The sequence below is a fragment of the Emys orbicularis genome, chromosome 12 (assembly GCF_028017835.1).
Source record: "Emys orbicularis isolate rEmyOrb1 chromosome 12, rEmyOrb1.hap1, whole genome shotgun sequence".
Taxonomy (NCBI): Eukaryota; Metazoa; Chordata; order Testudines; family Emydidae; genus Emys; species Emys orbicularis.
In genome coordinates this window covers 35383918-35411783 of record NC_088694.1, presented here as the reverse complement: position 1 = coordinate 35411783, position 27866 = coordinate 35383918, and the positions used below count along the sequence as shown (strand labels likewise).

General features: G+C 45.8%; 1 protein-coding gene across 1 annotated transcript in view; it reads left to right on the top strand.

Moving 5' to 3' along the window:
• The window catches only part of LOC135886051 (cytosolic phospholipase A2 gamma-like), a 979292-nt gene that overhangs the window by 13669 nt on the left and 937757 nt on the right, over nucleotides 1–27866 (top strand). The window contains 6 exon segments of the mRNA XM_065413941.1: nucleotides 21751–21907; nucleotides 22248–22364; nucleotides 23880–24022; nucleotides 25064–25262; nucleotides 26808–26922; nucleotides 27669–27809. Coding sequence (XP_065270013.1) covers nucleotides 21884–21907; nucleotides 22248–22364; nucleotides 23880–24022; nucleotides 25064–25262; nucleotides 26808–26922; nucleotides 27669–27809 — 739 coding nt within the window. The 5' untranslated portion in view covers nucleotides 21751–21883.

Genomic DNA, 27866 nt, shown 5'->3' with positions numbered 1-27866 from the left:
GGTTTGTTTACCCTAACCAAAAGGAGGCTGAGGGGGGATATGATTGCTCTCTTTAAATATATCAGAGGGATAAATACCAGGGAGGGAGAGGAATTATTTCAGCTCAGTACTAATATGGACACGAGAACAAATGGATATAAACTGGCCGTCGGGAAGTTTAGGCTTGAAATTAGACGACGGTTTCTAACCGTCAGAGGGATGAAGTTCTGGAACAGCCTTCCGAGGGAAATAGTGGGGGCGAAAGACCTCTCTGGCTTTAAGATTAAGCTTGATAAGTTTATGGAGGGGATGGTTTGATGGGATAACGTGATTTTAGTCAATAGGTCAATAACGTGCCATCGCTGGTAATTACTATCAATGGTCAATGGTTGGGGACTTCAACAGCTGAGTCAAGGGAGAGAATTATTCCAGGAGTGGGTGGGTCAGCTTTTGTGGCCTGCATCATGCGGGAGGTCAGACTAGATGATCATAATGGTCCCTTCTGACCTTAAAGTCTATGAGTCTGAGTCTATGAGTCCTTTCTCTCTGCCATTATAGCCCATGCTCCCTCTTGTTTCCGACCCATCTCCCAGGTCTCCATGTTCCCCACTTATTTGTGGGCTTTGCTCACCTGTCCCCGTCAAACCTAGTTTAAAGCCCTCCTAACTAGGTTAGCTAGTCTGTGTCCAAATAGGGTCTTTCCCCTCCTCGAAAGGTGAACACCATCTCTGCCTAGCAGTCCTTCCTGAAATAGCATTCCATGGTCGAGGAAGCCAAAGCCCTCCTGGCGACACCATCTTCGCAGCCAGGCATTCACCTCCATGAAGTAACAACAGCAACAACAATAACAATACGTGTGAGCGTGAGTGTGAGTGTGAGTGTGTGTGTGTGTGTGTGTGAGTGAGAGTGAGAGAGACTTGGGGGAGTGTGTGTATGAGACAGTGTGTGTGAGAGAGTGTGTGTTGGGGGAGTTTGTGTGAGAGAGAGTGCGTTGGGGGAGTGTGTGTGTGTGTGAGAGAGAGAGTGTGTGTTTGTGTGAGAGTGTGTTAGGGGAGTGTGTGTGAGAGAGAGATTGTGTTGTGAGAGCGTGTGGGGGGGTAGTGTGTGTGAGAGAGTGTGTGTTGGGCGAGTGTGTGAGGGAGACTGTGTGAGAGAGAGAGAGAGAATGTGTGCTGGGGGAAGTGTGTGAGTGTGAGAGTGTCTATGTGTGAGAGAGAGTGTGTTAGGGGAGTGTTTGTGTGTGCAAATAAGTGTGTATTGGGGAAGTGTGTGAGGCAGACCGTGTGTGTGTGAGAGAGAGAGTGTGTGTATGTTGGGGGAATGTGTGTGTGTGTGTTTGTGTGTGAAAGAGAGTGTTTTATGAGAGAGTGTGTTGGGGGAGTGTGTGTGAGAGAGAGTGTATTGGAATGTGTTTGTGTGTGAGAGAGTGTGTGTGTTGGGGGAGTGTGTGAGAGAAAGAGAGTATATGTGAGAGAGTGTGTGAGAGACAGAGTGTTTGTGTGTATGTGCAACAGGCAATGATATAATAAAACCCTTCTGTCTTTTGCACATGATCAAGGACCCAGCCAGGGACGGCTCCAGGCACCAGCGGAGCAACCACGTGCCTGGGGCAGCATATGATAACGGGTGGCATTCCATCCATTCTTGGGGCAGCAGAGTCCAGGCGGCTTTTTTTTTTTTTTTTTTTTTGCACTTCGGCAGTTCGGGTGGTGGCAGTCCGAGCCACTTTTTTTTTGCTTGGGGTGGCAAAAATGCTAGAGCCGGCCCTGGACACCGCATTTGGGGGTTGGACTAGATGACCTCCTGAGGTCCCTTCCAACCCTGATACTCTATTCTATTCTATGTCACAAGCCCGGGGCAACCGGGACACAGGCACCATTGAAATAGCCCAGACTTTGTTTATGGGGATTATTTACTGATGTACATTGTCATGGTTCAGGGCTAACTACCCCATTGAGCCCTCAGTCTCCTGAGGTCCTGTTCTTCACCTCTCTGAGGTAGAACCCCAGAAGTTCCCAGTCTTTCCTACCACAAACCTTTAAAACTAATTTAAGCATGTTTTTACATTAAAAAAAATGCTGTTTACTTAATTTCCATCACTAAATATCTTTCATCTTTGTGATACAATTTACAGGAAGATTTTAGTAATGTTTTGTCTAAAGGTCTTGCAGAGTAAGAAATCCCCTTGTAAAAATTAGCTTACAGGAATGTGAACTGTGAAGAAATAAATTCCTGGGGAACAGCAATATTAGACAAAGAAAGGTTTTTACAATAATAAAATGTAAAAAGGCCTGTTAGAGCTTTCAAACTGGTTAAAGGAGCTCTTTAAAAAATAGCATTATTTTGTTTTTTTTAAGTTTTGCCTAAACAAATTGCCCAGAATACAAAAAGATAACCCAACGAAACTGCTCTGCCTGAAATTGTTAAGAAAGTTTAAAAACCCAGGGTACAATTAAAAACTCCACAATTGAGGGGTTTTACAATCAAAAGATAATTTTTTTCAAGAGACAAAAGTCACAGCTGGAGTGAAACTTAAGTCAGGCCTCGAGCTAATGCCAGAGTGAAGGGTATGTCTGCAGCTCATGTAGACACACCCTAGTCAGCTTTAATCTAGCTAGCAAAAAACAGATGGATCAGCATAAGGGGTTAACACATGTTGCAAAAGTTTCCCCTATGAAATGACGTTTTTCTGATGAATTCTCTGATGTGACCATTTCATGTGAAGCTGTTGTAAACTGTTTGCTCACACGACAACAGGGTTTGAAATGTGGTTTCCCCCTGAATGGTGCCTATAATAAATCCAGTATTTTACTCAACACCTCCCCTGTATTCATTCGAAAGTCATCTCTGCTGCCTCAAGTGATCCTATGCAATTCTCATTGCTGTTTGCCCTGCAGAACTAAGAGAGGATTTGGGGAAGAAGCCTCTCACTTAGGAGGAGAAAATATACGCAGGTAGATTTGGGGGGGGGAGGGGGTTGTGCTGTCGTCTAAATCAAAATCCTTCTTTTAAACAATATTGTACTGATTTCTTTTAAAAAAAATAAGGCGAGAACAGAAAAAAGAACAAAAAAGTAAAGGCGTGGAAAGGAGGGAAAGGAAAGAGAGGCAGGAAGCATTCAGGATGGGAAAGGAGAGCGACATCTCGGTTTCCATCCACAAGGAATTCATCAAAAGGGTCTAAAAAATTAAACCAAATCTTTTCAGCTTCCTCTTCTCTGAAATGTGATCTGTTCTTTAGCTGCTGGGTCCACCAAGTCAATGAGCCTAGCTTCTATCCCTTGAGTCAGCCACTCTCCCATTCCAAGATTAGTGACACTTCCACAAAGACATGGGCCTGCCCCGGCCAGTGTGACCTTGTACGCATGGTGCATGCCAGGTCATGCTGCATGGGGGATGCCATTTTGTAGACCATGCCATCATGCTGGTAGAGCGTTGCACTCTTCAAAATGGTATCCCCTGTCCGATTCCAGACAAAACTACATCTGGGTATTGTTCCTGTACTGGGCAGGGGAGAAACCAGCCAAAAAGAGAACTGCCCAATATAAAACCAGACAAATGGCCTCCCTAGCCTGAACTGTGTCAGCCTGATGAGCCATTGGCTTGGGGAAATTCGACCTATTTCTAGCCCAAAGGATTGTATCCTGAGGCTGACCCAAAGCATGTCAGTGATTGTGGCTTCTGGGGACCTCCATTTTCAGCAGCCATCTGTTTTGGCAAGTTCCATGAACTATGGACAAGGTCAGCACTGGATTCCCAAAATATTTCCATTCTGCTATGGCAGGAAGTACAACTTTCCACTATAATTTCTGTGTCTGGACAAACATTTTCCATCAAAGTGGTTTTTCAATGAAAAATGGTTTTTTTTTGTTTTGTTTTTTTGCTTGATTTGTTTGACAAACACGGGGGTCTGGCACACTAAATGGCTTTCTCCAAAAGTCTGTTTATAAACTGGGGCGTAGCACCGATCCTGTGGATCTGTGACATCTTGTTATCAGCTTCTCATTAATTCCATACATTCCTGAAGAAGATATTCCAGCTGGTGTCAAAATGCCAAGGCAACGCATGGGCAAAGAGCTCTCTTTATAGTAAATGAGTTTCAGAGTAGCTCAGTCCTTAAAGCCAATATGTTATGTGAGGAAACCTCCCAGAAAACCTCCATCCAGAGTAGACAACCCTGATGTCAGCTGAAGATCTGCCTCACATCTACCTATGCAGCCTCTTTGGCTGAGAGAAGTTAGGGAGTTGGGCTCCAGCACAAGCAGGAATGTATTTACATAGCTATTTTTAGTATCATAGTGCAACCCCACGTCTGTTGTTCTTGTTGTTTTTTTGTGCAGTGTAGATGTACCCTGGACTCCTTTAAATGTGTCAGCCTGTGACGAGTGTGGGGGTGCTCTGTATAATTTTTAATTTGTATCCCAAAATGTTGCTTATGTATTGGATTTCTGTGAGGCTATTAGAGGGTAGCAGACAGTTCCAGCACATTCATCCACAGGGAGACAGGGTAATGAATGACAAGTCATTAAGGCCAAATGGGTCTAACTAGCCAAACAATAGAGCAACAAATATAGGTGCATTCTCCTAGATGGCTTGATTCTCTGGATTGACTGGAATGAACAGAGTGAGTCTATGTCTACTCTACAGCAGCAAAGGTGCAGTGCTGCAGCTACAGCTCCTGTGGTACTATACAGGATTCCTATATCAACATAATGGGTTTTTCCATGGATGCAAGTAATCTACCTCTCTGAGAGGTGGTACCTAAGTCAACGAAAGAATCCTTCTGTCAGTCAAGCTTTGTCTACACCAGGGGTTAGCTCTAACCAACTGTGTCGCCCAGAGTGCAAATATTTTCACAGCTCTGACCAACAAAGCTAGGTCAGCCTAAGTTTTTAGGTGTAGAACAGGCCTTAGGCAGAAGGAAGACCTCATACCTGGGTACTGTAACAGACTCCACTGAGCAACATGTGAATTGGTCCGGGGCTTTAAAAAAAAGTTTTCTTGATAGAGGAGAGACAGACTTTCAGAGACAAACTGAAACCAGGCTGGGTCCTAGAAGTGGTTTGGCTTCCTAAGACCATGTATCATAACTATAAAGGGAAGGGTAACAGCTTTCCTGTGTACAGTACTATAAAATCCCTCCTGGCCAGAGACTCCAAAATCCTTTTACCTGTAAAGGGTTAAGAAGCTCGGGTAACCTGGCTGACACCTGACCCAAAGGACCAATAAGGGGACAAGATACTTTCAAATCTTGGGGGGGGAGGGGAAGGCTTTTGTTTGTGCTCTTTGTTTTGGCGGTTGTTCGCTCTTGGGACTGAGAGGGACCAGACATCAATCCACGTTCTCCACATCTTTCTAAACAAGTCTCTCATATTTCAAACTTGTAAGTAAACAGCCAGGCAAGGCGTGTTAGCTTTATTTTGTTTTCTCAACTTGTAAATGTACCTTTTACTAGAGTGTTTATCTCTGTTTACTGTACCTTGAACCTGAGGCTAGAGGGGGGTCCTCTGAGCTCTTTAAGTTTGATTACCCTGTAAAGTTATTTTCCATCCTGATTTTACAGAGATGATTTTTACCTTTTTCTTTAATTAAAAGCCTTCTTTTTAAGAACCTGATTGATTTTTCCTTGTTTTAAGATCCAAGGGGGTTGGAACTGTATTCACCAGGAGTTGGTGGGAGGAAGGAGGGGGGATGGTTAATTTCTCCTTGTTTTAAGATCCAAGGGGTTTGGATCTGTATTCACCAGGGAATTGTTCAAGGTCTCTCAAGGCTACCCAGGGAAGGGAATTAGCTTTGGGATGGTGGCAGCAGACCAGATCTAAGCTGGTAGTTAAGCTTAGAAGTTTTCATGCAGGCCCCCACATTTGTACCCTAAAGTTCAAAGTGGGGAAGCAGCCTTGATGCCATGTCAGTTGCACTGTAATAATTTGGACCTGCTAGGCCTACCCCAAATATGAGCCCAGGGTTGGAAAGTGGTGGAAAGTTGAAAAGACGTCACAATCAGCACATAAAATAATACATGTTGATTTTTTAAAACGGTACAAAAGGGAAATCAAAAGTCTGAATTAGTCCAAACAAAAGAGGGCTACTCATACAACGCAGAGACTGTGATAAAATCATGGCTGGAAAACAAGAGAAAAGGACAATAAAAAAATCAATGGAACAAAACTGTTGTGTCACAAATTAAGACCTAATTGGTGGACAATAAATGAAGGGGCCAGGTTATTCTCCCGATCTCTGCCTTTTTGGGTCCTTAAAATAAGATTATGGAGGTCATTACATGGGCTGGAGGAGGGGTGTATTGAAAGGAATGAGCTTTATCATCGTGCTTGTCATCCCAACCATCTCCTGGGACCCCAAGATCCACTATGACACTCTTAGGCCTTCATTGTCCTGATCTTGAAAGATGTTCTGATTTGACAAGGTCAGAGAGAGGGAAATCAACAACATTACCACCTCCACCGGCTTTAGTTAAGTTCTGAACAGCATCTGACATGAGAGACTTAGGACGGAAGAATCCCATGCCCTGCTACACACTAGGGACCAAATGGCTCGGCAGCAGTTCTGCAGGAAAGGACCTAGGGGTTACAGTGGATGAGAAGCTGGATATGAGTCAACAGTCTGTCCTTGTTGCCAAGAAGGCTAACGACATTTGGGGCTGTATAAGTGGGGGCATTGCCAGCAGATCGAGGGATGTGATCATTCCCCTCTATTCGACATTGGTGAGGCCTCATCTGGAGTACTGTGTCCAGTTTTGGGCCCCACACTACAAGAAGGATGTGGAAAAATTGGAAAGAGTCCAGCGGAGGGCAACAAAAATGCTTAGGGGGCTGGAGCACATGACTTATGAGGAGAAGCTGAGGGAACTGGGATTGTTTAGTCTGCAGAAGAGAAGAATGAGGGGGGATTTAATAGCTACTTTCAACTACCTGAAAGGGGGTTCCAAAGAGGATGGATCTAGACTGTTCTCCGTGGTAGCAGATGACAGAACAAGGAGTAATGGTCTCAAGTTGCAGTGGGGGAGGTTTAGGTTGGATATTAGGAAAAACTTTTTCACTAGGAGGGTGGTGAAGCACTGGAATGGGTTACTTAAGGAGGTGATGGAATCTCCTTCCTTAGAGGTTTTTAAGGTCAGGCTTCACAAAGCCATGGCTGGGATGATTTAGTTGGGGATTGATCCTGATTTGAGCAGGGGCTTGGACTAGATGACCTCTTCAGGTTTCCTTCCAATCCTGATATTCTATGATTCTATGAAAGATCAATATACATACAGATTTGAGTTCAAATTCTTGAGGTCCAGATACATAGCAGATATGATGAGTTTATAGTTGCCAACAGTTCTTTTAGAAATAGTCCATAGGTTACACTGGTCTACAATTTTTGAGAAGTCGTCTGCTTTAGAGATAAAATGTACTATTTATTATGTATTTTGATGTGCTGAATTCAAATATGACAATTAAAACAACTGATTGGCTACTGTTTCTAAGATATGTAAGTTTTTACATTTTATGTCTATGTATATTGTGTAGATAGTAGAGTTTTAATCATAAATTGTAAACCTAGGTCTTTTCAAGTGTTTATGGTTGATTTACATGATAATATTTCACCTGTCCTATTTATGTAACACTTTAAAAATCAGCAAAAGGGTTATCTAAATAAAATTTATTATGAAACAAAAGGCAAAAAACTATTCTGTACATAGTTTAGTCCTATTCAGTGTCTACTCGGCGCTTCTTGGCTTGTCTCTTGTATTCATTAAATGGAGCATCTCTTGCCACTGTCCAGCAATAGTCTGCAAGCATTGATGGGATCCATTTGCCCTGATAGCGTTTCCCCATTGTTGCAATGTCCTGGTGAAATCGCTCGCCGTGCTCGTCGCTCACTGCTCCGCAGTTCGGTGGAAAAAAATCTAGATGAGAGTGCAAAAAAATGTATCTTTAGTGACATGTTGCAACCAAGGCTTTTGTATGCCTTGAGGAGGTTCTCCACCAACAACCTGTAGTTGTCTGCCTTGTTGGTTCCGAGAAAATGTATTGCCACTAACTGGAAGGCTTTACATGCCATCTTTTCCTTGCCACGCAGTGCATGGGCAAATGCATCATCTCGAAGAACTTCACGAATCTGAGGACCAACAAAGACACCTTCCTTTATCTTTGCTTCACTTAACCCTGGAAATTTTCCACGGAGGTACTTGAAAGCTGCTTGTGTTTTGTCAATGGCCTTGACAAAGTTCTTCATCAGACCCAGCTTGATGTGTAAGGGTGGTAACAAAATCTTCCTTGATTCAACAAGTGGTGGATGCTGAACACTTTTCCTCCCAGGCTCCAATGACTGTCGGAGTGGCCAATCTTTCTTGATGTAGTGGGAATCTCTTGCACGACTATCCCATTTGCAGAGAAAACAGCAGTACTTTGTGTATCCAGTCTGCAGACCAAGCAAGAGAGCAACAACCTTCAAATCGCCACAAAGCTGCCACTGATGTTGGTCATAGTTTATGCACCTCAAAAGTTGTTTCATGTTGTCATAGGTTTCCTTCATATGGACTGCATGACCAACTGGAATTGATGGCAAAACATTGCCATTATGCAATAAAACAGCTTTAAGACTCGTCTTCGATGAATCAATGAACAGTCTCCACTCATCTGGATCGTGAACGATGTTGAGGGCTGCCATCACACCATCGATGTTGTTGCAGGCTACAAGATCACCTTCCATGAAGAAGAATGGGACAAGATCCTTTTGACGGTCACAGAACATGGAAACCCTAACATCATCTGCCAGGAGATTCCACTGCTGTAGTCTGGAGCCCAACAGCTCTGCCTTACTCTTGGGTAGTTCCAAATCCCTGACAAGGTCATTCAGTTCACCTTGTGTTATGAGGTGTGGTTCAGAGGAGGAGGATGGGAGAAAATGTGGGTCCTGTGACATTGATGGTTCAGGACCAGAAGTTTCATCCTCTTCCTCTTCCTCGTCTGACTCAAGTGAGAATGATTCTGGTGCATCAGGAACCGGCAGTCCTTCTCCGTGGGGTACTGGGCGTATAGCTGATAGAATGTTTGGATAATGCACAGTCCACTTTTTCTTCTTTGACACACCTTTCCCAACTGGAGGCACCATGCAGAAGTAACAATTGCTGGTATGATCTGTTGGCTCTCTCCAAATCATTGGCATTGCAAAAGGCATAGATTTCCTTTTCCTGTTCAACCACTGGCGAAGATTTGTTGCACAAGTGTTGCAGCATATGTGTGGGGCCCACCTCTTGTCCTGATCTCCAATTTTGCAGCCAAAATAAAGGTGATAGGCTTTCTTAACCATAGTGGTTATACTGCGCTTTTGTGATGCAAAAGTCACTTCACCACAAACATAGCAGAAGTTATCTGCACTGTTCACACAAATACGAGGCCTCTCTGCTCACTTTGGCTAAACAGAAATGTGTCCCTTTGCAAAATCAAACACTGACAAATAAGAGAGCATGACACTGTATGATTTCTAGAGCTGATATAGGGCAATTTGTTCAGCAGAGTGATGTAAGCTTTGTTATGATTGCATCATCCATGACTTCTAGGAATAACATGATGCAATTCATATCATGTATGACGCAATACCAGCTTCAGATTGCATCATTCATTGTTTTGCCTAAAAAGCAAGTACTGTCCAAACCCAGTCATAGATTTATTCATAGATCCAGTCAAAGATGTATTTTAGTCATTTCTGGTTTAAATTGAGATCCCTTCCCTTTATAACTCACTTATCCTCCGCCATTCCCAAGTCAAGGGTCGTATATACTGACCCAATAGCATATCTTGAAAACTAGAGCCAATCAACAATTTTAAGCATCATTTTCGTTCTCAGTGACCCAGAATTAGTAAAGTTTGACTACATTTATTTCAGAAGCATTTTGGCTGTAGAACAGTGAATCCAATGTCCATCTTCAGGTTGACTCCAGTTAGTGACTGGGGATCTCAGATATGCTTTCGGTTTCAGGAAGGGGAAACCCTAAGCCATAATAATTTTGATATTAAGCTGCAGGCTGATCAGGAATTCCTGTACACAGGGTAGTGTACCTAGCCCTGCACTAAGAGGGGAAGAATTGCATAAGATTCCACCCCAAAACAGGGAAGGGCAAGGGGCCCAAGATAGGAGGACTGTGCTTTTTGAGGGTGTCAATGTCACTGCCTCGTTGCAGGCTCTCTTCACCTTGGAAGAAGCCCCACATGAGCCACCTCCCACTATCCATGCTAGTTACCTGCTCTCCTCTTTGCAAACATGTCCCATGCCATCCACATTGTGTGTAACTTTCTGCAGTACCGTGAGCTGCGAGGAGGGAGATATTTCTCTGTGACAGAGGATTTAGATACTTCACAATGAGGAACAAACCTACAACATTTCAAAATATTCCATGGGAGGGAATGGAGCCTCGCTCAGGAGCAGTCTGCCAGGAGTGCTGCACCAGACCTGTGTACTCTCAGAATCCTGGACCCCCTGCTCTGGGGCAAATCTGCATGGTAGGGTGCCAGGAACCTGGGCACTGAGGAGTGGTGAACCAGGACTTCCAGGCTCTCACCTCCCTGTTTTCCAACCAGGCAGGATACCTGAGGAGCCAGGACTCTGAAAGGCTGGCTGCACACGTGTCAAGTGCTAGGTCGCTACCCCACTTTCTGAAATTAGGCCTGGCTGCCCCTTCGTCTGTACAGAAGGGTGGCCGAATCAAGTTTCAATGGCATTGCACCCATGCCACCAGAACAGCTGTACTGATTTAATACTGGACCATTGCATAAAAGTAGCTGGGCCATGCCCCTTCCCCGATGACCCTGTGGACTATGCAACATCGAGCAAGTGCAAAAACTTGGGCGGGGGGATGGTGATGCAAGTGAAAAACTTTGGGCGGGGGGGCACCCTCCCCATTCCCCACAGTTGGCACCACTGGCCCAAATCCCAGATTTAGACCTCACTGAGATTCATAAATCTCCTGTTCAGCTGCCGCTGAACCCGTGAGGCACCTAAACACACACAACACCTACATTTTTATAGCAAAAGTTCCCTTAGTGCATATGTTTCTGCCTTTGGGAATGTGCACAGCTATCGCACTCTGGGTATCAGATGCCTATCCCCCAGAGTGATGCAAAACCCAGCGGAAAACAGGTGTTGTTCTGCTTAATTCACCTGCAGAGCAAAATCCAGCAGGTATGCTCTGAGCTTGCCGAACTCCACACAAAATATCCCCTAGTGGGAGGAACTCAACTGCCTCCCTTCTCACTTTTAGTCCAGTGGTTCAGGGAGTCACCTGGGATGTGAGAGAGCCCTGTTTAAGTACCTGCTCTGCCTGAGGGAGAAGGGATTTGCACAGGGCTCTGCTACCTCTTGCATGAGTGTCCTAACCACTATAGCATGGGCTGATCTGGGGGCACCTCAATCTCGCCTGTTGAAGCTGTTTCACTTTGGATAAAGTGGGGGGGGGGGGTGGAAGGAGAGTGAGAGAGAATAACTCTGTAGCCTGGTGGTTTGAACATGCACCCCCTGCTTCAACAACCAGCTCTAGCAGTTTCCCATGCGCTGCGGCTGCCATTGCTTGCTCATTATGACTTGCAGTCCTGTATCATTGGGTTAATAACAATGCAAGACCTACCATGATAGAAAACGGAGTGGCCAACCCCTACTCAGCATGATATATACTGTGACTCAGTAGCTACTCGGGGCTATGTGGGAACATTGCATAAGAGCATCCTGACTTCTGTTAACCACAACCCTGCAACCGCACTGTCCCCAGCCAGCAGACACTGATGAATCTGAGAGTCTGCTTTTCCAACGGCATCTCTTGGAAAGCATCTTAACAACAACCACTGTTTCCATCTTTGGTTATAATTAACTGTATCAGAAGGGCAGGTTGGGGAAACTGAGCCATCGTGACTTTTGGTGTAGCAGAAGAGAAATGTTATTACTAGGGTTTGCCTTTTGTTTTGTTTGTTTAAATCTGAACCTGATACAACACCAACCATATTCCATCTCTTCTTATTTATATTTGGAAAGTGGAACCTCTGAACCACCAAGTTCCATGTTAGCTTATTTTCTTTTACATTTCCAGGCTGAGATTCAATAGGATTTAGGCTCCTAACTCTCTTAGGGTATGTCTACACTACGAAATTAGGTCGAATTTATAGAAGCCAGTTTTATAGAAATCTGTTGTATACAGCCGATTGTGTGTCCCCCCACATAAAATGCTCTAAGTGCATTAAGTCGGTGGACCGCGTCCACAGTACCGAGGCTAGCGTCGACTTCCGGAGCATTGCACTGTGGGTAGCTATCCCACAGTTCCCGCAGTCTCCGCCGCCCATTGGAATTCTGGGTTGAGATCCTGAATGATGCAAAACAGTGTCGCGGGGGGTTCTGGGTAAATGTCGTCAGGCACCTCCCCCTCCTTCAGAGCAACGGCAGACAATCGATTCACGCCTTTTTACCTGGGTTACCTGTGCAGACAACATACCATGCCAAGCATGGAGCCCGCTCAGCTCAGCTCAGCTCACCATCTCCATATGTCCTCTGGGTGCCGGCAGACGTGGTACTGCATTGCTACACAGCAGCAGCTAATTGCCTTTTGGCAGTAGATGGTGCAGAATGACTGGTAGCCTTCATCGGCGATCTGGGTGCTGGCAGACGTAGGGCTGCATTGCACACAGCAGCAGCCCCTTGCCTTTTGGTAGAAGATGGTATAGTATGACTGGTATCCGTCGTCATCGTACTGCAGTGGCTGTCAATCATGGGCACCTGGGCAGACATGCTCAGTCCTATCAAACTGTCTTGATGATGATGGCTATCAGTCGTAGTATGCTATTTTCTGCCAAGCGCCCAGTATTTTCTGCCAAGCACACAGAAGATGCCGAGGGCTATCAGTCATTCCTCACTTTCGTCTGCCAGCTTAAGATGTAAAAAATAGATTTGTTCTGTATTCATTTGCTTCCCCCTTCCTCCGTGAAATCAACGGCCTGCTAAACCCAGGGTTTTGAGTTCAATCTTTGGGGGGGGGGCATTCTGTGTGACTCATAGACTCATAGACTCATAGACTTTAAGGTCAGAAGGGACCAATATGGTCATCTAGTCTGACCTCCCGCATGATGCAGGCCACAAAAGCTGACTCACCCACAACAGAATCTTCCAGCCTGCGACCCCTGCCCTATGCTGCGGAGGAAGGCGAAAAACCTCCAGGGCCTCTGCCAATCTACCCTGGAGGAAAATTCCTTCCCGACCCCAAATATGGCGATCAGCAGAACCCCAAGCATACAGGCAAGATTCTACAGCCGGACCCTCATTTTACCCGCGTTGGCCCGTTAATGCCTAATTGACTAAAATCACATTATCCCATCAAACCATTCCCTCCATAAACTTATCAAGCCTAATCTTGAAGCCAGAGAGGTCCTTCGCCCCCACCGTTTCCCTCGGAAGGCTGTTCCAAAATTTTACCCCTCTGACGGTTAGAAACCTTCGTCTAATTTCAAGCCTAAACTTCCCCACGGCCAGTTTATATCCATTCGTTCTCGTATCCACATTACTACTAAGCTGAAATAATTCCTCTCCCTCCTTGGTATTAATCCCTCTGATATATTTAAAGAGAGCAATCATATCCCCCCTCAGCCTTCTCTTGGTTAGGCTAAACAAACCGAGCTCCTCGAGTCTCCTTTCATAGGAAAGGTTTTCCATTCCTCGGATCATCCTAGTGGCCCTTCTCTGTACCCGTTCCAGTTTGAGTTCATCCTTTTTAAACATAGGAGACCAGAACTGCACACAGTACTCCAAATGAGGTCTCACCAGCGCCTTGTATAACGGAAGCAGCACCTCCCTGTCCCTACTAGAAATACCTCGCCTAACGCATCCCAAGATCGCATTAGCTTTTTTCACAGCCACGTCACATTGCCGACTCATAGTCATCCTGCGATCAACCAGGACTCCGAGGTCCTTCTCCTCCTCCGTCACTTCCAACCTATGCGTCCCTAACTTATAACTAAAATTCTTGTTAGTCATCCCTAAATGCATCACCTTACACTTCCCACTATTAAATCTCATCCTATTATTGTTACTCCAATTTACAAGGTCATCCAAGTCTCCCTGCAAAATATCCCGATCCTTCTCCGAATTGGCAATACCTCCCAACTTTGTGTCATCCGCGAACTTTATCAGCCCACTCCTACATTCGGTTCCGAGGTCAGTAACGAATAGATTAAATAAAATCGGACCCAAAACCGAACCTTGAGGAACCCCACTGGTGACCTCCCTCCAACCCGACAGTTCCCCTTTCAGTACTACCCGCTGGAGTCTCCCCTTTAACCAGTTCTTTATCCACCTCTGGATTTTCATATCGATCCCCATCTTTTCTAATTTAACCAGTAATTCCTCGTGCGGCACAGTATCAAACGCTTTACTAAAATCTAGGTAAATTAGATCCACCGCATTTCCTTTATCTAGAAGGTCTGTTACTTTCTCAAAAAAGGAGATCAAGTTGGTTTGGCACGATCTTCCTTTCGTAAACCCATGTTGTAATTTGTCCCAATTGCCATTCACCTCAAGGTCCTTAACTACTTTTTCCTTCAAATTTTTTTCCAAGACCTTGCATACTACAGAAGTTAAACTAACAGGCCTGTAGTTACCCGGGTCACTTTTTATTCCCTTCTTGAAAATAGGAACCACATTAGCTATTTTCCAGTCCATCGGTACCTCCCCCGAGTTTACAGATTTATTAAAAATTATTGCCAAGGGGCTTGCAATTTCTCGTGCCAGCTCCTTCAATATTCTAGGATGAAGATCATCCGGTCCACCCGATTTAGTTCCATTTAGCTGGTCAAGTTTGGCTTCCACCTCTGATACTTTAATGTCAATCGCCCCTCCTTTATTCCCCTCTGTCCCGCTCCCTCTATTCCTAAGCCCTTCATTAGCCTTATTAAACACCGATGCAAAATATTCATTTAGATATTGTGCCATGCTTAGATTGTCCTTAATCTCCACTCCATCTGCAAGCTTCAGTGGCCCCACTTCCTCTTTCTTTGTTTTCTTCCTATTTATATGGCTATAAAACCTCTTACTATTGGATTTAATTCCCCTCGCGAGGTCCAACTCTACACGGCTTTTGGCCTTTCTCACCGCATCCCTACATGCTCTGACCTCAATAAGGTAGGTTTCTTTGCCGATCTCTCCTCTCTTCCATTCTTTGTACGCTTTCTGTTTTTTCTTAATCGCCCCTTTGAGACGCCCGCTCATCCAGCTGGGTCTAATTCCCCTGCCTACTGACCGTTTCCCCTTTCTCGGGATACAGGCCTCGGACAGCTCGTGCAACTTCAGCTTGAAATAATCCCAGGCCTCATCTGCCTTTAGCTCTCTAAGTATGTTAGCCCAATCCACTTCCCTAAGTAGTTGCCTTAATTTATTAAAGTTGGCCTTTTTGAAATCGTAAACCTTAGTCACAGTCATAGTTTTATTTCTGTTAACCCTTCCATTTAGTTTAAACCAAATTAGCTCATGGTCACTCGAGCCAAGGTTGTCCCCTACAACCATTTCCTCAACGAGGTCCTCACTACTCACCAGCACCAAATCTAAAATGGCATCCCCCCTTGTCGGTTCAGCTACTACTTGATGAAGGAATTCATCTGCTAGCACGTCTAGAAACATCTGAGCCCTATTATTGTTACTAGCATTTGTTCCCCAATCTATGTCTGGGAAGTTAAAGTCCCCCATGATCACACAGCTCTTATTAGTTTTTACTTCCTTAAAAACATTAAATAGTTCTCTGTCCGCATCCAGGCTAGATCCCGGCGGTCTATAGCACACCCCAAGCAGTATCTCAGGGGAGGCTCTAGTAGTTCTTTTACCCAGTGTAATTGTTGCCCAGACAGACTCCGTCTTATCCATTCCATCACTTATTATTTCTTTACATTTTAGCTCATTATTGACATACAACGCCACACCCCCACCTTTACCTTTTTTTCGGTCATTCCTAAACAGCACATACCCTTCCATACCTGTACTCCAGTCATGACTACCATTCCACCACGTTTCGGTTATTCCTACGATATCAGGTTTCATTTCTTGGACCAGGAGCTCCAATTCCTCCATTTTGTTACCTAGGCTTCTCGCATTGGTGTATAAACATCTTACCGTATGCTGTCTATCCTTTCTCCCATTAGTTATGCACTTTGGTACGGACCCTGTAGTGTCCATCTGCCCCCTCCTTCTTATGTCCAATTCCCTACCCCTACCTATATCTGTGCTTTTCTCCTTGCCCTCTTTTTCAGTGTTGGAATCTGGCGTGGAGATCAACTGGACATCTCCCAACCGTCTCCCCCAAGTTCCTAGTTTAAAGCCCTTCTGATGAGATGAGCCAGCCTCCCTCCCAGAAGTCTATTTCCTTCCCTACTCAGGTGAAGTCCATCCCGCGAGAACAGCTGTCTGTCCCCGAAAGCCTCCCAGTGGCCATACATCCCAAAGCCCTCCTTATAGCACCACTCCCTTAGCCAGCTATTTATCCTCACAATCCTGTCCGCCCTTTGCTGTCCTTCTCTAGGAACAGGCAGAATCCCACTGAAGATAATCTGAGCCTCGACTTCCTTAAGCGTCTTCCCCAGCCTGGCATAATCTCCCTTGATTCTCTCTAGCGAGAACCTAGCCGTGTCATTCGTTCCTACATGAAGGATGATCAAGGGGTTCTTACCCGCTCCTTTTAGGATCCTTTTCAACCGCAGGTCCACATCCCGTATCTTAGCGCCCGGCAGACAGCACACCCTTCTGTTTTCCGGGTCCGCCCTGGTTACAGGCCTGTCTAACCTCCTCAGTAAGGAGTCCCCAATCACATAAACCTGCCTTTGCCTGGGGGCAGCGCAATCTACCAATCTATCCCCTGTTCCCTGCGGCCGTAACTCCTGTCTGTCTCTATTTTCCCTTATAGTCCCCCTATTGCCATCCTGTATCCTCCCGGGGCCAAGTGTTGATGCTACTTCCATCAACTCCTCCCTCCTGTGTATTGGACTAGCTGCCCTTCTTTTCTTCCTCTGCCTCCCACCATCAGGTACCACCTGCTGCGTCCCCTCCTCGTTAGCCAAACACCCAAACCTGTTCCTGAGTTCTATTTCCCCCTCACTAGCCCTCCTTTTCCTTGGCCTGCTTCTCATGGTCACATGCTTCCACAGCTCTTGTTCTCCCCCCGACATTCCCCCCTCACAGACCATAGCCCCCGCTTCCACCTGCACCCCTGAGCATGCCCCTTCAGCCACCCCTTGCCTTTGCTCCATTAGCTGCTCAAACCCCCTTCTAAACTCTACCAGGGTCTCTACCTGCATCTCCAACCCCCGAACCTTTTCCTCTAACAGGGCAAGTAGGCGGCATTTCATACAGACATACCTGTGCTCCGGTGCACCTGCTAGGACTATATACATACCGCAGCTGCTACATGCTTTCATCTGCATTGTGTCCCCTGCTGCCTGGCTCATGGCTGCTGTGGTCTCTGCCTGCAGCCTCTGAGGGAACAAAGCACACCGACCACCGCGCCCACCTGCCTCCCCTTCCACCTCCCCCTGTAAACTCCCACTTAAACTCCCCTGTTAGCAGCCCTGTTGGCCGGCTCCTGGGGGCCGCTGCTCCTATATATATAGTGACAGTTGTTTGTGTTTCTCCCTGATGCACAGCCACCTTTGTTGATTGTAATTCCCTGTACCTGTACGCCATGTCGTCACTCGCCCCTCCCTCCCTCCCTCCCTCCCTCCGTCAGATACTAGTTTCGTGCCTTTTTTCAGACCAGACGCCATAGCACTGGGATCATGGAGCCCGCTCAGATCACCACGGCAATTATGAGCACTATGAACACCACATGCATTGTTCTGGAGTATATATAGAGCCAGGACATGCCAAAGCAAAACCTGGACCAGCCGAGGAGGCGATTGCAGCGCGGCGACGAGAGTGATGAGGAAATTGACATGGACATAGACCTCTCACAAGGCACAGGCCCCAGCAATGTGGAAATCATGGTGTTACTGGGGCAGGTTCATGCCATGGAACGCCGATTCTGGGCACGGGAAACAAGCACAGACTGGTGGGACCGCATCATGCTGCAGGTGTGAGACGATTCCCAGGGGCTGCGAAACTTTCGCATGCGTAAGGGCACTTTCATGGAACTTTGTGACTTGCTTTCCCCTGCCCTGAAGCGCCAGAATACCAGGATGAGAGCAGCCCTCACAGTTGAGAAGCGAGTGGTGATAGCCCTGTGGAAGCTTGCAACGCCAGACAGCTACCGGTCAGTCAGGAATCAATTGGGAGTGGGCAAATCTACTGTGGGGGCTGCTGTGATCCAAGTTGCCAGGGCAATGAAAGACGTGGTGATATCAAGGGTAGTGACTCTGGGAAACGTGCAGGCCATAGTGAATGGCTTTGCTGCAATGGGATTCCCAAACTGTGGTGGGGCGATAGACGGAACCCATATCCCTATCTTGTCACTGGAGCACCAAGCCACCGAGTACATAAACCGCAAGGGGTACTTTTCAATGCTGCTGCAAGCCCTGGTGGATCACAAGGGACGTTTCACCAACATCAACGTGGGATGTCCAGGAAAGGTACATGATGTTCGCGTCTTCAGGCACTCTGGTCTGTTTCGAAAGCTGGAGGAAGGGACTTTCTTCCCGGACCAGAAAATAACCGTTGGGGATGTTGAAATGCCTATCGTGATCCTTGGGGACCCAGCCTACCCCTTAATGCCATGGCTCATGAAGCCATACACAGGCAGCCTGGACAGGAGTCAGGACCTGTTCAACTACAGGCTGAGCAAGTGCCGAATGGTGGTGGAATGTGCATTTGGACGTTTAAAAGCGTGCTGACGCAGCTTACTGACTCGCTCAGACCTCAGCGAAAAGAATATTCCCATTGTTATTGCTGCTTGCTGTGCGCTCCACAATATCTGTGAGAGTAACATTTATGGCGGGGTGGGAGGTTGAGGCAAATCGCCTGGCCGCTGATTATGCACAGCCAGACACCAGGGCGGTTAGAAGAGCACAGCAGGTGCGGTGCGCATCAGAGAAGCTTTGAAAATGAGTTTTGTGACTGGCCAGGCTATGGTGTGAAACTTCTGTTTGTTTCTCCTTGATGAACCCTCCGCCCCCCCCCCACCCGGTTCACTCTACTTCCCTGTAAACCAACCACCCCACCCTCCCCTTCCGCCTTCGAGCACCACTTGCAGAGGCAATAAAGTCATTGTTACTTCACATTCATGCATTCTTTATTAATTCATCACACAACTAGGGGGATAATTGCCAAGGTAGCCCGGGATGGGTGTGGGAGGAGGGAAGGAAAAGGACACACTGCAGTTTAAAACTTTAACTCTTATTGAAGGCCAGCCTTCTGATGCTCGGGCAATCATCTGGCTTGGAGTGAGTGGGTGGCCGCAGGCCCCCCCACCGTGTTCTTGGGCGTCTGGGTGAGGAGGCTATGGAACTTGAGGGCTGTTGGTTACACAGGGGCTGTAGCGGCGGTCTCTGCTCCTGCTGCCTTTCCTGCAGCTCAACCATATGCTGGAGCATATCAGTTTGATGCTCCAGCAGCCGGAGCATCGACTCTTGCCTTTTGTCTGCAAGCGGACGCCACCTATCATCTTCAGCCCACCACTTGCTCTGTTCATCCCGCGATTCAGCCCGCCACCTCTCCTCTCGTTCTTACTGTGCTTTTCTGTAGTCTGACATTGACTGCCTCCACGCATTCTGCTGTGCTCTGTCAGTGTGGGAGGACATCTGGAGCTCCGTGAACATATCATCCCGAGTCCACCATTTTCTCCTTCTAATCTTCACTAGCCTCTGTGAAGGAGAAACATTTGCAGCTGGTGGAGGAGAAGGGAGAGGTGGTTAAAAAAGACACATTTTAGAGAACAATGGGTACACTCTTTCACATTAAGTTTTGCTGTTCACATTACAGAGCACATGTGCTTTCGTTACAAGGTCGCATTTTTCCTCTTATATTGAGGGCCTGCCGGTTTGGTGTGAGAGATCACTCACGCAGTGCCAGGCAACAGATTTCGGCTTGCAGGCAGCCATGGTAAGCCATAGTCTTTTGGCTTTTTTAACCTTCTTAACATGTGGGAATGGTTTCAAACAGTAGCGCCCTCATTTCCCATATCAAGCACCCGTTGGGTTGGCCATTTAAAATGGGTTTGCAATGTAAAAGGAGGGGCTGCAGTTTCCGGGTTAACATGTAGCACAAACCCAACTAACCCCCCTCTCCCCCCACACCCAATTATTGGGGATGATCACTTCACCCCTCCCCCCCACCGCGTGGGTAACAGCGGGGAACATTTCTGTTCAGCAGAGCAGGAAGGGGCGCCTCTGAATGTCCCCTTAATAAAATCGCCCCATTTCAACCAGGTGACCGTGAATGATATCACTCTCCTGAGGATAACAAAGAGCGATAAGGAATGGATGTTGTCTGCATGCCAGCAAACACCGGGACCATACGCTGCCATGCTTTGTTATGCAATGATTCCAGACTACGTGCTACTGGCCTGGCGTGGTAAAGTGTCCTACCATGGCGGACGGGATAAGGCAGCCCTCCCCAGAAACCTTTTGCAAAGGCTTTGGGAGTACATGAAGGAGAGCTTTCTGCAGATGTCCCTGAAGGATTTCCGCTCCATCCCCATACACGTTAACAGACTTTTCCAGTAGCTGTACTGGCCGCGATTGCCAGGGCAAATTAATCATTAATCATTAAACATGCTTGCTTTTAAACCATGTGTAATATTTACAAAGGTACACTCACCAGAGGTCCCCTGTGTGTCCTCAGTGTCTGGGAGCACGCCTTGGGTGAGTTCGGGGGTTACTGGTTCCAGGTGCAGGGTGATAAACATATCCTGGCTGTTGGGGAAACCAATTTCTCCGCTTCCTTGCTGCTGTGAGCTATCTACATTATCTTCATCCTCATCTTCCTCGTACCCCGAACCCACTTCCCTGTGTGTTTCTCCAGTGAGGGAGTCATAGCACACGGTTGGGGTAGTGGTGGCTGCACCCCCTACCATGGCATGCAGCTCCGCGTAGAAGCGGCATGTTTGCGGCTCTGCCCCGGACCTTCTGTTTGCCTCTCTGGCTTTGTGGTAGGCTTGCCTTAGCTCCTTAATTTTCACGCGGCACTGCTGTGCGTCCCTGTTATGGCCTCTGTCCTTCACGGCCTTGGAGACCTTTTCTAATATTTTGCCATTTCGTTTACTGCTACGGAGTTCAGCTAGCACTGATTCATCTCCCCATATGGCGAGCAAATCCCGTACCTCCCGTTCGGTCCATGATGGAGCTCTTTTGCGATCCTGGGACTCCATCACGGTTACCTGTGCTGATGAGCTCTGCGTGGTCACCTGTGCTCTCCACGCTGAGCAAACAGGAAATGAAATTCAAACGTTCGCGGGGCTTTTCCTGTCTACCTGGTCAGTGCATCTGAGTTGTGAGTGCTGTCCAGAGCGGTCACAATGAAGCACTGTGGGATAGCTCCCGGAGGCCAATAACGTCGAATTCCGTCCACACTACCCCAATTCCGACCCGCTAAGGCCGATTTTATCTCTAATCCCCTCGTCAGAGGTGGAGTAAAGAAACCGGTTTAAAGGGCCCTTTAAGTCAAAAGAAAGGGCTTCGTCTTGTGAACGTGTCCAGGCTTAATTCGATTTAATGCTGCTAAAGTCGACCTAAACTCATAGTGTAGACCAGGCCTTAGACTCCTTTGCAATTCCCACTCGATATCCCAGTGGGACTTTATTAAATGTTCCTTTTCTCTGAAACAGATACAGGAAGAAGAAAACAGCTGTTAGAGGTTGACTTGGTCCTCCCATCTGGGCTCTCCCTGAAGAGTCCATTTGCCACTGAAGGAAGAATTTCTCATCACCAGGAGCTGTACGGGGAAATCTGGGAGAAGCTATGGAAAGGTCTCAATTGAGAAAGGTAATTTCTTTGTCATACAGAACCTTGTTTTGTTTGACCCAAAGTAGATTTCTTTCAGTTTAATAAAACTTGTCGCAATTTTTGGATTCGATTTGACCCAAACTGACTGTTTTCTCCCCAATTTCTCAGAACTTCCAGTGAGCCAAAAAAATCAGTCATTCACCCAGCTCTACCTCTGACTTTGGCTGAGGTTTCTAGGTACAGCCACCATACACATATAAAGAGTGACTCCTGGGTAACCTCTGAGGGACTGGTGTTATTTGCACCCAGACCCCACATCTCCACTCCCTGACAGCCTTTGGAGAGATGAGACATTTTATTGGCATTTTATTTTTGGAAGGATGATGGACATGTCCGGCTTTCCCATGAGCTCTCGGAGGGCGAGAAAGAAACCACTGGGAACAGAAAGTCAAAAGTCCTGGAGTGCCTCAAGAGCCTTAACATTGCCTGTGCTGAGGTAGGGGCCCATCATGCCCATAGCGCTAAGGAGAACAATCTAGCATGTTAGCCACGTGGATGGTGACTGAGATGCCTGGTACAGTGGGAGGAAATGCCTCAAAAATCCTGCCCCATGGAGATATTCCCCTTGAAATACAACATTCCCAAAGCACCAGAGGGCAACCAATGGCCACAGACATACAAACCTTATGACTTTTGGCAGGGCTCAAACTTGGGGGTCTTCAGTTCTAAAAGCACAAGCTCCTACCCCTTCGGCTAAAGGAGTAACACCCTTAAAATGCAGTAAGGGACTTGCTGGGGCTAATATTTAGAGGGCTCCATGCTCACATGAATTCAGTCAGTGCTTACTATAGCCCCTTTACAGCAGAGAACAGAGGGGAAGGGGGCATTAGAGCCATCACCGTAGTGCACAGATTGCATTAAAGCAGTGGTTCTCAACCCACAACCCACATAACACATAGAGAGCTGCATATGTGGCCCACAATGGTAAATGGGTTGAGAAGCAATACCTTAGACAGATAGAGAATTGAGTGAGCTATTGATACTTGTCTGACTTAATATTAATATCAGTAATGAATAGTGACTGTGTAACATATTTTCTACATGTATCACAGCCCCATCTGCTGGTTGAACCGCATAGAAGTTAAAAGCCAACTACTGCTGCCCACCCTTTGTGGTTACTCTGTTAACTGGCATGGTGGAGACATGTGAGGAATTTCCCAGGATTGTTACCCATCATTGAAAAGTGATGGTCCTTGGAAGGATGCAAACTCCCGTGGATCTGACATATTTGGGAATATATGCCCTCTGAGGGCTTTGCAAATGTCACCCTAAGACTCTTCCACTGCTTCCTCCTCACAATATTCTTCCTTCAGCTAGGAAGAATTCACTAGGGAGAATGACCTGGTTTTTTTGGTGCTCAAAAATCATTTCTTGAGCAGCTGCATTCATACATTATTTTTTGGACACAAAGAGTAGTCCTTCTACATTACACACATTTGTTCAAACAAACAAACAAACAAACTCACTCCCATGAATCGTGGAGAGTAAGAGTGTGAACATAGAGCACAGTAAAGAGCACTAGTAAGTTTGAGCCATATTTCAAGTCCAATGGAAATCAAAGTGAGTTAGGCACCTAAATTGCTTAGGTGCTTTTGAAATGCCCTCTAGGCCCTTACCTGAATCCCTGTGAAAATTCTGGTCCTGGTCTGTTGGTTGGTGCATACGATTTTAAGCACAAAGGCCCAGAGTTTCAAAGAGCCCCAAGGGCTACTGGGCTACCACTGTATGATTATGGCTGAAAATGCAGATAAGATGCATTTGCTCTTGGCTCAGGACGGGGCACAGGTCATTGGGCACCCAATAAGGAATGCTTCCTAACATCAGGCAAACAAATCTGGGAACTTGAGGCTTTCTCTGTGAATTTCTTGAAAGGATCTGTACCAATACCTGAAAAGCAGAGATCACTCAGCATTCCTAGTTCACTTGTCATTCACTCTTTTCCCTCCTCCAGGATAACATGCCCAATATTGCTGTCCTAGGATCAGGTGGAGGTCTGCGGGCCATGATAGCCCATCAGGGAACCTTGGTGAAGCTGAAGAAGCAGGGCCTGTTGGACGCTGTCGTGTACCTGTGTGGGGTATCGGGTTCCACCTGGTAGGTGCATGTCAGTAGAAGTGAGAATGAGCCAGTTTCCTGCACAGAGTTGGTGGCCACTGGGTCTTTCTTATTATTAATTAGCTCTGTACATTTTCAAGGCATTATGAGTGAGATTTTCAAAAGCACCTAGGTGTGTGTCTACCCTACAAGTGATGCTTACAGCAATCAGGGTGACAGGAGGTAGGGTTTCAAAACTGGGGACAGTGAGAATAGGGCAATGTGTGGGGGTTGTTAAGGTTTTGCGGTTCATTGGGGTTTATAAAGAGATGGAGAATACACAGAGGGAAGGAGAGGGAAAAGTCAAAAGGGGCCCCAGTATTGGGGCTTGGGAGGAAGGAAGAACAGTGGAGTTGTCCACGGAGAAAGAGATGGGAAAGGAAAATCTTCTGACACTTCTAGCTGATCAACCAGGGCCAGAATCAGTCTCTTGTGCCTGCTGCGTAGCATCTTGTTCTCAGAGTCATCCCATCAGGGTGAGCGAGAGGGGCAGAAAATGAGACAGGTGAGTGAGGGTGGCCTAGTGAAATGGGCAGTTTGTGTGTGTGTGTGTGTGTGTGTGTGTTACTACCGCCCTCTACTAGGTGTGATCTCTATTGCTCCTCCCCATATTGTACCTCCTATACTGCCATGTAGTTTCCCCATTAGCTCAAGAAAGGCCCTGGGCTTTGGGTCACACTCATAATGGCCTGATTAGTGTGTTCACCACCTCTGTTGGGTAGAATCAGAATTGCTTAGCATGCTCCATAGGTCCTAGAGAAGCAGATAATGGAGTTTCTCCATAGCTCAGAGTGGCAGGGGCCTTGGCTTTCAGCAGATGATCTTAGCTCTATCCTTGTTATTGCCATGAATTTCTCAGTGGCCATGGTGACAGACAGCCATGGACGAAGTCCTTGTTAAGTCACAGATTTGTTATAATGCCAGGATGACAATTATAATTCCTTGCATGAAAAATAAAAGGTATGAAAATCAAAAGGGGGAGGGGGAATTCCCCATCCTATTCCCTCAGTCTCAGCCATACCTGTTCTGGTTCATTAATAGGTGCAAGTCCACCCTCTACCAAGAGAAGGACTGGACAGAGAAAGTGCAGGACTTGGAAGAAGGCCTGTGCGATACACTTTCCAAACCTCCACATGATATTCAAGAAGAGTTTACTATTGCGACACAGGCAGCTGAAGATGAACTCTTCTCTCTGACCGATGTCTGGACCTCTTTCTTTGTTTATAAAACGTTGAAGCAGGTGGGTTCCTGTGTAAATCCAGCGTGGTTCCACTGAAAAGTCACTGGATTTACTTAATATATTCCTTTGTTTCTCTCTCTCTCTCTCTCTCTCTCTCTCTCTCTCTCTCTCTCTCTCTCTCTCTTGGCAGTACTTGGATTCAGGAGCAAAAGAGTGGAAGGATAATAACACCTGCTAATATTTTAAAGCTATATAAACCCTCAGGCAAGTTTATAAATCTCAGCCTCTTCCCATGAGCTCTCAAAGATCACTGTGGTATCTGAACATTTCTAAAGTGAGGACTTCAAGGCTGTATAAGGGATTTGGATACCCAGTTCCCATTAAAACTAGTGGGAATTTGGCCTCTAAATCCCTTAGGTTGTTTTGAAAATCTCAACCTAGCATCTGATCCCCAAATCCTTGACTTTCCAGAATATTAACTGATGCAAAAAGAGCTAGAAGGCATGAAAGTCTCAATCTCAGTCTTGTTTTTTTTTAATAATGGGCTCTTCAATCTAGCAGAGAAAAGGTCTAACATGATCCAATGGCTGGAAGTTGAAGTTAAAAAAATTCAGACTGGAAAAAAGACATACATTTTTGGCAGTGAGAGTAATTCATGTTTGGAACCACTTACCAAGGGTTGCAGTAGATTCTCCATTGCTGACAATTTTGAAATCAGCATTGAATGTTTTTCTCCTAGATTATTCCACCCAAAACTGTTTTTTGTTTTGTTTTTGGGTAGGTTTCAGGTCATTTTTGGAAGTTTTTTTTTTTTTACTTTTTTTTTTTTTAAATAACTAAATTTTCAAACAAAATGCCATTTCAAACCAAAAAGTTGAAAAGTTTCATTTCAAATTGGCCAAAACAAAGCATTTAAACTTTTTCACAATTTTTTTCCCAGTTGAAGGAATTCACCACATTTGACCTGAATTCACAAGTAATGTCAATGCTCTGAAAATGAATTTTTCGTTTAATTTACTGTTCACAGAAAGAAAATTGCCTGGCTTTACAGCTCCCTAAATCCTATTAATTTTGATGGAACTCATGCTCTGTCTCCACTGGAGCTGGAAGTGTAATTCCCAGCTGGAGGAGATACACCCATGTGAGTTCTGATGGAGACCATAGGTACGAACCCAGCAGGGTTAGCCACTCCCTCTGCTCCTGCCGCTGCAGCTACACCAATATTCTTACCGTGCTAATGCGGCTATGTCTCCTCGAGCTGGTAATCAGACCTCCCTTCCCCAGGATAGATGTATTCTAAGGTACTGATCTTGGTTAGGTGCTATTGAAAAGCCCATTACATGCCGATCTTCATCTTTAGGTGCCTAAATAATTTTGAAAATCTGCACCTAATTCCCTTAGGCCCATTTGAAAGTCTCCACCATGGACAGTAAATATGTTTGCCCATGCAGTGCACACTACAATGAGGCAACAATGACAAAAAAATGCTGTCACTTAAAAGGGTCTTTCTAATTCCTAGCCTGAACTAATTATTCAGAAACAGAATTGCTGGGAACATCACCAAAACTTGTCTCTTTCTGTGCTAATCAATTCTTACCTTTCCAGTATGATGAGACCAAGTTATCTGAACATGAGGACACCTCCACAAGTGGGACAAATCCTTACCCCATCTATGCTGCAATAGAAGTGAACAAATTGGGCGAAGGTGAAAATAGCACAGGTTAAAAACAAGTGTGTTTTTTTTGTATAAAGCTTTCTCTCTCTCTGTCTCTCTCCGTATATATATACAGTATATATATATATATATATATATATATATAATTTTCAATCAAATATTTTATCAAGGTCTTTACCAAAAGGGTTATCGATGTTCTTCATTTTCCAAAAAACAGGTTTCACAGTAAATGAAAAATTGCCATAATTGTTTCAATAGCAACTTTGAAAACATTTTAAATACAAATGTCTACAAATAAGTTTGTGATAAATTGCTCAATGAACTTTAAAAAGGATCAGTTCTGAAAATGAAAAGAACTTGGAAAACTTCAGAAAATGTGAAATTGTTGTTTGCGTTTTTGATTAGCTCTAGAGCTAAATTTATCACTTTTAGATTCGACTTGTTATGAGTCATTTTTCCTTTATACCTTTGGGTCCGAGTTAGGGATCAGTGGTTGGAGGGTGGGTGGAGAGGGACTGTAGTGGCCACAAGAGGAATTCTGGGATATACAAGGACAACACATGCTGACTTAGGAGGGAACACCAGATGGAGGAGGTCACCATAGAATATGGCATGAAAATGACCATAGATGAAGGAACAGACTGAAAAATGAGGTAGGTTTCATAGGTGGAGCAAACAGATTGTGGGAGGAGGGGTGGTATTGAGAAATTATTGCTATTAGCCAAGAAGGGGACAACAAGAAACTGGTACTTGAAAGGCTCCTTTTTACAAACCCCATCTATATTTCACAGGGACCAGGTTTGAATTCACCCCCCACGAATCTGGCTTTCCCAGCTTGGGGGCATTTGTGTGCACCAAAGACTTGGGAAGCAAATTCAAGGATGGGAATCTGAACGAAAAGAGGGAAGAGAAAAGTATCTGCTACCTGCAAGGTAAGCATTGAAGCCCCTTATTCTTAGCTGATAGATAGATATGTAACTCTTCTGCCA